At 31.3% G+C, this 13,076-nt stretch overlaps 1 protein-coding gene across 3 annotated transcripts in view; it reads left to right on the top strand.

Moving 5' to 3' along the window:
• The window catches only part of LOC125063976 (glutamate receptor-interacting protein 1), a 308,367-nt gene that overhangs the window by 288,245 nt on the left and 7,046 nt on the right, over positions 1–13,076 (top strand). For 2 of the 3 annotated variants that reach the window (XM_047670730.1, XM_047670732.1), the window contains 10 exons: positions 4,281–4,490; positions 5,377–5,648; positions 5,737–6,029; positions 7,946–8,121; positions 9,699–9,800; positions 10,205–10,361; positions 10,515–10,741; positions 11,413–11,558; positions 11,745–12,102; positions 12,181–12,336. In XM_047670730.1, the coding sequence (XP_047526686.1) occupies positions 4,281–4,490; positions 5,377–5,648; positions 5,737–6,029; positions 7,946–8,121; positions 9,699–9,800; positions 10,205–10,361; positions 10,515–10,741; positions 11,413–11,558; positions 11,745–12,102; positions 12,181–12,336 (2,097 nt within the window). The remainder of the gene's footprint in view (positions 1–4,280; positions 4,491–5,376; positions 5,649–5,736; positions 6,030–7,945; positions 8,122–9,698; positions 9,801–10,204; positions 10,362–10,514; positions 10,742–11,412; positions 11,559–11,744; positions 12,103–12,180; positions 12,337–13,076) is intronic. The other variant, XM_047670731.1, reaches the window with a different exon arrangement.

The following is a 13,076-nucleotide window of genomic DNA, read 5'->3' as shown; positions in this document are numbered from 1 at the left end:
ACGGTGCACCCCATTAGTTAGAGATTTCGTATTGTTTCCGATGTGAGTGAGCGAGACTCGAGAGAAAACAAGAGTAATTTATACCTAGGCAGTGTATTGCAAGCATTAACCCTTCGGGTGCCTGGTGGGTAAAAATCACATGGCGTGCCTGATGGGTCTGTGGGACCCGGTAACAAAATGTTTGTTTTTTTACTTATTTAATATGTCAGAATGCCAAATAATGTGTTTATACTTATTTTAGAGCTGTTTAGTTATATGAATGAAAAATAAAATGAAACTAAAGTTCTTCTACAAAGTTATATTAAAAAAATTAAAAAGACTCTAACTTTACGTAACAAAAATTAACACTTATGTTTAAATCAACAATATTAAACTTTTTAATTGAGATCAACAATCAGACTTCACGTTAATTTAAGGCACTAATTAATCAACTTACAAACAATTATATTTTGATCTAAAAGTAACAAAGGTATTGCTTATAACTAATCAGTATTTATGTGACAATTTTCGCAAACAAAAATCGCGTGTTCCAGGCAAATATGACTTGTGCAAGAGACACAGGTGTATTTAGACTTCCGATCTTTTTGGCTAGGACATATATAACAACGCCTTTTTATACCAGCATCATGTCTTTGAGGTTTTGTCTCCCAGATTTGAATAATCCAGCTAAGAAAAGTAACCCAATAACTGCTTTTAATTCACTCAGTGTAGTCTCTGAATATGCATATTCGTTTGAACTCTCATAACTCTGCCTCACATTGCGGATCTTATTGTTAGTGTGTTCCAGCACTATGTTCAACATGTCTTCAGTTACAAATAGATGGAAGCAATCAAGTTCTTGGAGAGCATTCTTTGCGTGAAGTTTTACTCCAGGTGTTCCCGTTAAAATGTTTTCTGCTCTTGTGCGAACACGAGAACTCGGAGGATTATGGTACCAAAGTGTATTATCTTTCCCTTTATATATTGATCTGTGGCTGGGACATCTCAAAATCACTATCATCGTTTTCACTATTATTTTGTTCATTAAAGACTTCTGCTTCTTCCTCATCATCATCAGAATCATGTGGTATACTCAAGTGGTCTGAAACATCTTCACTTTCATCAAAAACTACATCGTCATCTTCATTTTCTTCAAAATCTCTCTCTAAAGCTTGACTAATTTCATCATTTGTTAATCGCCCAGCCATTTTTAACTGCAACAATATTGTTTGAATAAATAATTTACCACACAAAATATAATAAAAAGATAAAACAAAAATAATAACTTACCGATTAAAAGTTACGCCGCGTGCCTGGTCGGGTCTCTGAGACCCGAGCGCATACAAAATGCATATTGTTCGGACGCGTGCACGTTGCGAACTGCGGGAGGAACGTCAAAATGGCCGCTAGTTAGTATCGCGAAGCTACACAGGTGTGCAGCGAGTTTGCTTCAAAAATTTAAAAGGTATCGTCGATTTTTTGAAGTGACGGGTCTGTCAGACCCACCAGGCACCCGAAGGGTTAATATATATTATTCTATAACAAACATAAATTTTCTATTTAAAACTATTTTTTTTCAATCTTATATTTTTAAACTTTGAGAAATTATGTACACGTATTTATCCCACTCCTTCCTTTTTCTTCGCTTTTCGTATATACGTAAGTTTGGAGCTGTCAACAGACAGACACCCAATTCTACATGTCAATATCGTACTTGTCGACTTTCGAACGGCTCCGTAAAATTTATAGCACGAATTCAGTTTCGAAAATTATTTAAAATTATTGAAACGAAGAATACAAGAGAATTGACTATTAAATATGTGTTTCAAATTATATTATAAGCAAGTTATACATAGATATAAAGACACTATAAAACGTGGCTACCCTACAAGATACAACAGGATATCCACGATTAGGCTACCTTATATGGTCGTATAATAGTAAAATAGTAGTATTAATGCTTCTATGCCTGAAAGTACGTAAGTCTTTAGTCCTGTACCCAAAGTCTGTTCCGTCATTTTTAAACCCAAGAGAACAGCAAGAGAGTGCTTTATGTAACATTATGTCCTGTGCAGCTGATTATTCTCTCTTGAGAGTGACTCGGCTTACCGAAACTACTGTCAAAAAATATGTATGTATATTGAAAATCAAGCTGGCTTAATATGTTTTGAATATTTTACCGTTTTAACTGGAAGGGTGCGTATGTTCGTGGGTTAATTACCATTCACATTACTTATACTAGTCAGACAAACCAGTGTTTAGGTTTCCAAAGAGGTGATAACTTTTACTCTAACCAGCAATTACTAAATCATACAATGATCCGCAACTAATGATCAAATTCTAAAAAAAAAAACAGTTAGAAAACTACCCTATTTCTGTATGCTATAGGATGTTACAAATTATATTTGATATAATTGTCTGTCTGTTAGTGTTAAATAATATAAGTTTGACAACCTCAGCGGTCGAGTAGTGTGTACACCGGTTTTCATGGGTACGCCACTCCGAGGTCCCTTTCTCGATTCCCGGATGTAGAAAAAGTTCATTAGTTTTCTATGTTGTCTTGGGTCTAGGTGTATGTGGTACCGTCGTTACTTCTGATTTTCCATAACACAAGTGCATTCGCTACTTACATTGGGATCAGAGTAATGTAAGTAATGTTGTCCAATATTCATAATTATATATTTTCAATAATATACATACATAAAGGTCATATAAAGATCATTTAGTTTTAGTTTGGGATCGTTACCTACAGAATCACTCTAGACGGTTCCAAAGTGACGAAAAATATGAATTTTGGTGCAGACTTCGAATATGAAGGTAATTCATCAGCATACCGCATTGTATTCAATCAACATATAACTAACGATATGCAGTAATTAGTCGCGTGGTTTGGATGACTCGTTTTCGCGTTTGCTCTAGCCCATAATTGATGGCTTAGTTTAGGCTAATGGATTACCGAAGCGGGAAGATTAGGCCATAAATTAGTCTGTTAGTCTTATTCCTTATTTCATAGTGGTAATGGCGAATATCGTCTTTGATTCATGAATTCAGTGATTAAGATATATGTATATAGAATTGCCAAAATTTCTGAATTATTTACAATATTCATAAGTTTTAGTGAATGTTTATAGTCCGGCTGGGCTCGTAATTTAATTTGTCCTTATCTGAACATGAAGGTGTAGATTTTATTTTTATGTAGGATTTTTTTCGTAACTTGAAACCTTACCTTGACCACGAATACCAATTGTAAAAATTATAATATGATAACAAAATTGTGTTCCGTATAAAATTAACAAATATATTATTAGCCCTGTAAGTCGATTACACAATTAGTAACTCATTTGTAGGACAATGTAATCATTTTTACAAAACTGTCAAAAAGCACCGAAACTATCCCTGTTAAGAAAGATTTGTGTCCACATTATTTTATACGATAGGTGAGCTTATACTTCTGCATTTTTACTTATGGAAGAATGTAAACAATTATGAAATTCGACAAAATAATTTCTTCTCAGAACTGCGTTTTTAATTAGTTATTTTATTACTATAGATTTTTATAGCGTAAGGAATTTATATGCAATTTATATAAGAAATCTATTTGTTTTTCGTTAACATTATTCGACTTTATAATTTTAATGTGAGGAATGTGTGAGAGTATTGTGAAACTATGTCAAACTAAAATTACAAAACTAAACGTCTGGGGAGGTACCATCAGATATTCTACCGCCAAACAGCAATACTTAGTGTTGTTGTGTTCCGGTTTGAAGGGTGAGTGAGCCAGTGTAACTACAGGCACAAGGAACATAACATCTTAGTTCCCAAGGTTGGTGGCGTATTGGCGGTGTAAGGAATGATTAATATTTCTTATAGCACTATTGTCTATGGGTGGTGGTGACCAATTACCATCGGGTGGGCCTTTCGCTCGTCCGCCAACCGATGCCATAAAAATAAAAATAAAACAAATAATAAAAAATAACTGTACATGATAATCGTCCTTATGATACAGATTTCGCAGTTGATAATATAATTCAGCTGACTAAAAAGGTCACTAAGTCCAGTAAAAACATGTTTATGTACAACAACAGTGTAAAGGTCTCCCTTTCTGATAAAATAAAGCTAGGTTAGGGTGAAATAATCTTATCTGATATAACAGGCAGGTTGCCTCACGATGTTTCCCATCGCCACGCGCAGTATTTATTTTTAAAAACAAATGGTGCGTGTCCAATTTCAAATACGTGATATTTGGTGAACGTTAAAATTATGATATTGAATGTATTAAAGTTACATTTTCTTTGTTTTAGGTCGATCAGAACCAGGAGTAGTGCCGTCTATCGTAGGTTTTACCAAAGATTCAGTGGCACATGAATCAGATCGTCTCGCTCCAGGGGATCGAATCTGCAGCGTGAATGGAATATCTACTGCAAGACTCACTAATGAAGAAGTATTGCGATTATTAGATAATGTTGAGGAGAGAGCATCTTTGGAAGTCGAATACTATATGCCTAATTATGGTGAGTTTAAAAAATCATTAAATTTAAATGTGTATATGTTTAAATAAATGTATGAAATCTAGAAAATATATGTAATTCAAAATAAAAAAAATTCTGTGAAATATATACATTTCCTAAAAATTTTAAACAATTCCGAGAAAACATTAGGAAATTTATAAAAACTGCACAAAAGCGATTCCGTCAAGTTTACGCGATCTTGTCGGTCTTACCCCTAGAGAGTTTTTTATGAAACCGAAGGCGTGACGGTGTTGTACAATCCGTAACATCGAAGTACACTGATTTTTGAAATCTTGGTGACGTTGAAGCATAACATCGTTTATAAGCGCTATGCGTAACTTTTAAAAACATGATACTTTTGCAATTGTTATGTACGAAGTGCATATTAAAATATAAATCATAAATTTCGTATCTATTTTAGAAATTGTAAACGTTCCTTTGAAATAATAAACAATGACGGATTTCATACATACACACTTTTCCGTTTGCATATATAAAAAATCTGCCATAATTTCATATTATTTCCAAGTATCAGAAAATTTGACAAAATAATTCATTGCAAAATTTAAAATTTAAGTAAAGTCCGATTTCATTTTACCAAACAACACAATTCCCTTTTTTATATTTTCATTTAATCCGGAACCGTATGAAAATATACAAGGAAAAATTGCAAGGGTAAACTGACATCCTGTCAAAAAGTTACGAACCTGCAAACAAAAGCCACACAAAAGTATACAAGTTAACGCATTTTATGTTGAGACTGTTTCATAAAACATTCACTCGTAAAGGATATTTATTTATCTTCGTCTCTTTTCACAAAATGTTATTGTTTGCTTTTTTGTAATTCATTTACTATTATGTTTTCATTTATTTCATTATCATTTTTCAGGATCATTTAGTTCAAATTCTCTTTCAGCGTCTCAAAATTCATTGTACATTACAACCAAGCTAGCAGAGGTGCCGGTCGAGAAAGTTAATGGTTCATTAGGTGTAACTATACGAGGAGGTCTGCCAGAAAACTCGGCACCCAGTGCAGACTTGGTACTAAATAGTCGATCATTAGACGCTCTGCCCTTAGTCGTTACACATGTTAGACCAGGTGGAGCAGCTTATAATACTTCAAGGATTAAACCTGGAGACAGACTATTAAAAGTCGATCATGTAAGTAATTTTATATTCAATTATATCATTTTAATTTAAGAAATAAAAAAATCCACTAATATTCAATGCTACATTTTTTTTTTCACAGATATCATTAACAAATAAAACATTATCAGAAGTACATCAAATTCTACAAAACTGCCCACAAGTGACAAGTTTAACAATTGAATACGATGTATCAATCATGGAATCCGTTAAGATGGCCACTGGACCTTTACTAATTGAAATCGAGAGACCATGTAATGAGGATTTGGGACTGTTCTTAAGCAATCAGAGATATTCGGATGACGTATACAGCTCTGGGTCGGATACTTATCAAAGAGTTGGGACTTGTAATGCTATTTATATTGATAGTATTTTGCCTGCGAGTATAAGTGACAGGTAAGATAAACATTATTCATTGTTAGAAAATAGATAGAATTAATTATTTGAACATTAAGTGAGATTCATATTTCATGATATCCTTTATAATTACTACACTTAAGTATTATTAATATTGGGATCAACGGTTTCATGAATATTAATGAGTTCTTGTAATAGTTACTTCTTTTTAATTTTGACTGTTCTATGAATTTAGAACTTAACAAACTTCTTTCACCTATTTGCGAAAGATCGCTCTATGCGAGAATTGTCTAGCACGTCTTTATTTTTCGCTATTTATACCATCTTATAATATTTTCTGTTACTTTCAAGTAATTCAATAAAGTGTAAATGCATAAAAAAATACTTAGAAAATATCAGATGTAATCAAGGAAGACTATAAGTATTAGATCCAAATAATACAGTGACTTAGCATTCAATTTCAATTGCCTACAAAAGTAATAATAAATCATTAATTCGATAACTTCTCGTTTTCAGTAAATAATTGATAATATGATATTTTATAAGAACCATTCGTAAGACATAGATCATCAGTTATAATTACAATACCGAATTGAATCATTTTACTTGGTGGTAGGGCTTTGTGCAAGCCCATCTGGGTAGGTATCACCCACTCATCAGATATTCTGCTGTGAGTGATCCAGTGTAAATACAGGCACTAGGGACATAACATCTTATTTCCCAAGGTTGGTCCCAACAGCGCCAATGTCTATAGGTAGTGATGACCACTTAACAGCAGATGGATAATTTTCGGACCAAAAAAGAAATTTTGGTTACCCGAAGAATTTTGATTCTCTGTTTATTATTGATTATAAATATAATGAAAATAATTTAATTATAGCTCAATATAGTAGCTTATCTATTTTAGTAACGAGACTCCTTACTTATTTGAATACATATTTGATTACTCGTTGGTTTTGTTAGACTATAAATTCTTTCAATCACTACCAATTTGGATGTTTCAAATCTACCAGTGTCCCGTGACTGTACAATTTAATAAACTACCATGCTATAATAGCGAAATCAAAATGCCTTTTAATAACCCTTATGGGTAATGAATTGAAATATCTAAAGTAAATTCCTATAATGGTTTGCAAATACACACCTACACAAATAAATCTTTTCCAAAACGCTGACGAGAACAATTATACTAGAACTACGCCGATCCGAATTCTAAAGTAAATTTGTAAGTCAGCCAGAAAAGTATCTTGATTTGTTCCGAACGTAAGTTTGATGACTCTATCATTTAAACTGGTATAGACCTAATAGTGCCTAAGCTACATACAGCTACAGTAAATCTATTTATTATCAAAATCTATACAACAACAAATTAAATCAATACGTCACAGCCGATAGTTTTGATTGCCTCGTTAACAAGAGGAGCCTATATAGATGAAACGACATATTATTTGCATATAAAAAGTAATGAGTTAATACTATGCTAAATACTATTAGTATATTATATTATTATTGTTTATGTTAAATTATACGAAAACTGAGAAATATTGGTGCTTCATTTCGTAATTATGGTATGAGTTGTAGTTTATTAAGGGCAAGTCTAAACCCACTTTCAAATTAAATTGATCAATTTATTTTAGGTTATTTTTGCTTAAGTTTTGATTGACGTATTAAATACGCTATATTGATTTTAATTTATTTTAGTGTGCATAAAATTTATATTTATTGTACTAATAGTGGTTTAATATACAAGGTCAACTTCTATATTAAGTTTAAATTTATAACAGCTCTATAAAGTAGTTAGTTGCATGATATAAATATTAATTTTCAAAATAGACTTAAGAATCTACATAATAAATGCTAATATTTTATGGAAATCGTTGTAATTAAAGAAATCCTTTAAAATCAATTAAACAATATTTCAATGCTATGATTGCTTAAAATTTTATCTCCCACAGATGTGGTGCATTACATCCTGGCGATCAGCTGTTAGCTTTTGATGATCATGTCATAGATGGAAACAATTACACGGCAGAAGAAGTTATGTGTTATCTTGAAAATTGTGAAGCTGGATTTACGCGGTTACACGTCGCACCAAGACACGTTCTAGCTCATGGCGGAAGGTTCACGAGAGGTACTTTAAATATTAAAATGTCTGTTAACATGTCTTTAATAAAACCCTTAAAAGTAAAAATCTATTTTATATGTAGAGCATATACAAATTGTAAATAAAAAATAATACCTTTTACAGGATTAACATTCTTTTTGAATATTAAAGCAATGTTTGACAATAATTACTTTATCCAAATGAGCTAAAATATAAGTAAGTAAGTAATAGATTAGTAGACTACATAAAAACAGTATATTCCACTATAAGTTTGCATAATTTCCAATAATCAAATTCTAAGCACATCGGAATTTGGCCAACAACAAATTAGGTAGCAAGGGAATGATTACGGAGTTAATTCTTCAACAACTCAGAGATTCTTGCGGTTGAATCTACTAGAACTTAGAATAAAGTTTTCAAAAAGGTTAAACGTGAAGCGTCGAGCGTTTAATATTCTTTTGGATAAATATCTATCAATATATCAATCAATCGATGTGATTTTTTGTTAAAGCTGGATTATCTAATTAAATAATTAGCTTAATAATAATAACTTTCTATAGCACTTCTATGGAAACCACAAATTGTTGATATTCAAAAGAAAGGGGTATTTTTAAAATAACATCTCTGAAATGAAATAATAAGTTGATGAAAAATTTGGTTTTTAATGCATTAAAAACAACTTAGTTGAATTCAGAAAATCGTTTATTTAAATTTTCATTTCAACTAATATCGTCTATAAATTGGTCCAAGTATCACTTTGAAACGTAATGAACACGAAACTTTGCACATTATAGTCAAAATATTGTAGTTCCTTTGTATAGTTATAGAATTGGCCAAAGTTTAATCCTAATTCTCTTAAAATTGTTGAAATCCGTTCGTAAAGTTTTATCTTCCTCATTTAGTTCACAAACAACGAGTTACTTGTAATCAAAATCTTATTTTAATAATGTTATATTGTTATTGATGTTACGCGTCTCGCTATTTTGCCTTTGTTTCACTTTTATTGCTTCGGAGTAACGTTTAGTACCTTCCCCAATTGTGATATTATTTCGATGCGATTTTTTTATTACACTGTAGCAGCAAAACGTGGAATAACATGAATTTGATAATAATTATCTGTTATAGTAATCTTAAGATAGTATTCGATATATGTGTATTTCCATGTTCTAATTTAATTGAAGATTCAAAAAATTATGAAATATCTTTGATTATGAACATTACGAAGAAGATTGATTTTTTTTTATAAATTTATTTATTTATTATATATTTAAAATTTATTTATTTCATGTTTATAATAATAAACAGACCAAAAAAAAAAATACAATAAAAGGTCGTGCCTATGCATATACATATACATACGTATATCTATACATATACATACATATAATAAAATCGGAGTGTCTGTTTGTGATATTAAAATAACCGCTATTTACTAATGTTATATATGGCACATATTTAACAAAAAATTTTTTTTTACAATTTTTGTTTGTCTGTCTGTTTGTTCCGGCTAATCTCTGGAACTGCTGGACCAATTTTGACAGTATATAATAGTTACTCTTTAGGATTAAAAATGTTATATGATTTTGATGACATACTATTTTTAGAAAACTCGATGTCTGGTGCTTCAACGTTAAATCCAAAAAAACCGAGACAAAGAAATTACAGGCAAAGTTCGATGCCAAAACTAGGACTACAAGATGATTATGGTAAGGAGATAAAACCATTTTTTTGCTGTTGATTTAAAAAATTATAATAATAATATTAAAAAATATATGTGTAAGTGTAACTTAAAAGTGAGAACTTCATATATTATTGTTACTTTTGACTTGCGTCTAGTCATATTAAATAATATTGCTTTGTGAAATGATCAAAATTGATCATTTGCGAATCTCTTCATCACAACATAAATAATTCCCTCAAACTTGAAAATCAGGACTTTGAAATTCGAAACAGGACAAATATTTTTTGCCCGTTTAATGAACGAGGGGCCTTGGATTAGGGCCAAGTTAATATTTACTTAGGACTTATTGTGTTCTAATTAATTCTCTTAGTTTGGGATCACAACAATGTATTTGTTTTAAACGTTACATAGTGTTAATTAATTCAATAGATGGGCAGCAGAATTACATGAACATGGGAGTATGTAGGACAGAATCGTTGAATATACAGTTAGAAGTGCCCCCGGGACAAACTAGCGGTTTGGCTGTTCATGATGAAAATGCTACCTTAATTATTTCACATGTTGCAACACAATCTCCTGCATTCAGGTAATAATATTTAATTACATATTATTTTAAATATATATTTTCAACAATACATGCGCAACGAACTATAGTGGCGTATTTAGCTTTAAATCTTAAGTGCTAATACAGAATGTAATATTGATTGTATAATTATTTACACAAATATTTGCAATTCAGATCCGGGTGTCTACAGATAAGAGACAGGGTGATGTCGATCAATGGTCATGAAAATTTAACAGCGGATGTCGCGAATGAGATATTACAAAGGCGAAACGATTCACATAATCCAAAATATTTGACATTAAACGTGGAATTTAGTATGCCGAATACAATAGAAGCTTCAAGTGGGGTGTTTAATGTAAAACTAGCTAAAACATCGGCAGGACTTGGTGTTACAATAACAGGTAATAAATAAAATAATATTATTTTGTAAAATTAATAACCACCTTTAAAGCTCCCACGATTTTGCTTTTACAAGAATTGATGATAATACTTTAGTCTGTATTTTCTACCGGAGCGTCGTCAATGTTGTCAATTTTTTTTTTGTGAGCCAGTGTTAGTACAGACTCAAAGGATCTTCGATTCCGATGACGACAAGTTTGACAGTGCCGATATCGTATAGGAAGTAGTTTAAATTTCTGCCAGCGTCATGTTTCAAGCGTTGGTGCTTATAGTAGATGGTGCAATAACTTATCAACCTTAAAAAGAAAACTTAAAATAATATAAAATAATAAGAATTATCATTAAAATTTAATTCAAAACACATACAATTTAAAGCACCACGAGCTGATTGCATTTCGTAAGCAACGTCCTTGTGAGCAAAGCTAATCTTGTTAGAAACTTTTGGTCTCTCAACTTGTGACTTGATTTGATGTGATAATTACATTGTCAGCCCTCTTAGCTTCTGTGACTATGTTATAGTGCTCGTTTAAGTCTTGAACAAGTAGCTTTAGCTTTCACAGCTATTTAGATTTATAATAATGTATGATTGAATAGAACACTACCTTTATATTTTAACAACGTATTAACATTAAATAATTAAGCAATTCTTAATAAGAGCTCATTTTTATTACAGGCTGTAAGCAAAAACTCCTCAGTAACGAAGAACCAATGGTAATATCAGATATCAAACCTGGTTCAGTCGCACACAGAAGTGGCGCACTCGCACCTGGCGATCAGCTCTTGGCTATCAACAGTCAACCGTTGCATAACTTATCTTTGGTAATATCATATTGTACTCAAACAAAAAATTCTCCTATAATACCTACATGAAATTCAACCAATATTTTTAAATATAATTAATTAGTTATTATTTCCATACCAGCAGTATTGAGTTATAAGTTAAAAAAATTGTAATCGATAGTCTTATTATTTATTTAAATTAACATTTTATATGTAATTTTGTAGGATACAGCTTTCAATATATTACAAAACTCACCCGAAGATATAATAACATTGAAAATCCGCAAACGTGACCTCACCGAAGACTGGTCGAATATCCACAAACATAATGCCAAGTTGACTTTACAAAGTTTTAGTAATATTGAAACTAAGGCTGTAGTTCACAGTGGAGAAGATTCAGGCCATCATACAGATAGTCCTAATAATAGTGCAAAGGAAAGCGAAAGAAGTCACGGTAGCGACAATGGTAATACGGCAGTTTTTATGATCGAAATAATAAGACAGGAAAATGGACCATTAGGTTTGACGATCGCGGGAAGTGAGGATGTAACACAACCAATCCTATTAAGCGGACTTGTTGAAGGTAATTTTAAAAAATATTCTTAGTATTTAGGTATGTTTAAATTTAATGAAAAATAAAATATACCTTTTTTAATTACAGGAGGGTTAGCAGAAAAATGTGGTAAATTGGCAATAGGAGACGAATTGCTCAGCATTAATGGAGAAAGTGTATTAAATAAACCTCTGTCTGAAGCGATAAAATTATTACAGCAAAGTGGACAGCGAGTTCAATTGCAGATGTGTAGAAAAGTGACAGGTAAGAAATTATCTCAACTTAAATTCCAGTCATTTGGTCCCATTTATGCCGTACCATTTAACATCCTATAATCCTATGGTATCACCCTAATTAATAACTTTCAACGTGTATTATAAATATAATATGTAATTTTAAGTGACGTATAAATAATTCTTATAAAAGTATGTCTAAAGATTTACGAACATGCAGATCACTAAAAATGATCCTAGTTTGTTTTTAAATATTAAATGCCGCATCAGCTTTAAATATGTTCACAATAATCCCTTTTAGTTGAACAATTGACTCTGTTTATTTATACAATATATTTCGTAATAATATATGTGTTTTCACGAACCAGATTAAGGATTCATAATATTGATTTAGCTCAAATAAATGTAATTTCAACCTTGCGATTTCCGTTTTATGTGTAATAAAAGTTACGAGTACTGTATTTGCTGGAAACTCATCGAGAGTTTTGCGGTCAAACAATTTAAGTTTTTTCATTACAAAAAGTCACCACAATGTCACGTTATTGGCACAATAATAAAGTTTTATAATACGAGATGTTTGCTCTAAAAACAATAAACTAAATTAAATTCCATAGAAAACTTCTTAGTTTTTAATGGGCTAACAATAAACTATTTGACTACTTAAATATCTCCAAATTTATTTTGAAAATAGTTGATTTGTCAATATTCAATTATCATTTGAAAATTGGACGTGGTTAAAATCCCATATTACAATATGTACTCGCTACGTCA

Source organism: Vanessa atalanta, chromosome 5, assembly GCF_905147765.1.
Source record: "Vanessa atalanta chromosome 5, ilVanAtal1.2, whole genome shotgun sequence".
Classification (NCBI taxonomy): Eukaryota; Metazoa; Arthropoda; class Insecta; order Lepidoptera; family Nymphalidae; genus Vanessa; species Vanessa atalanta.
The sequence above is the reverse complement of the archived record's forward strand: the minus strand, read 5'-3'. Positions and strand labels throughout refer to the sequence as shown.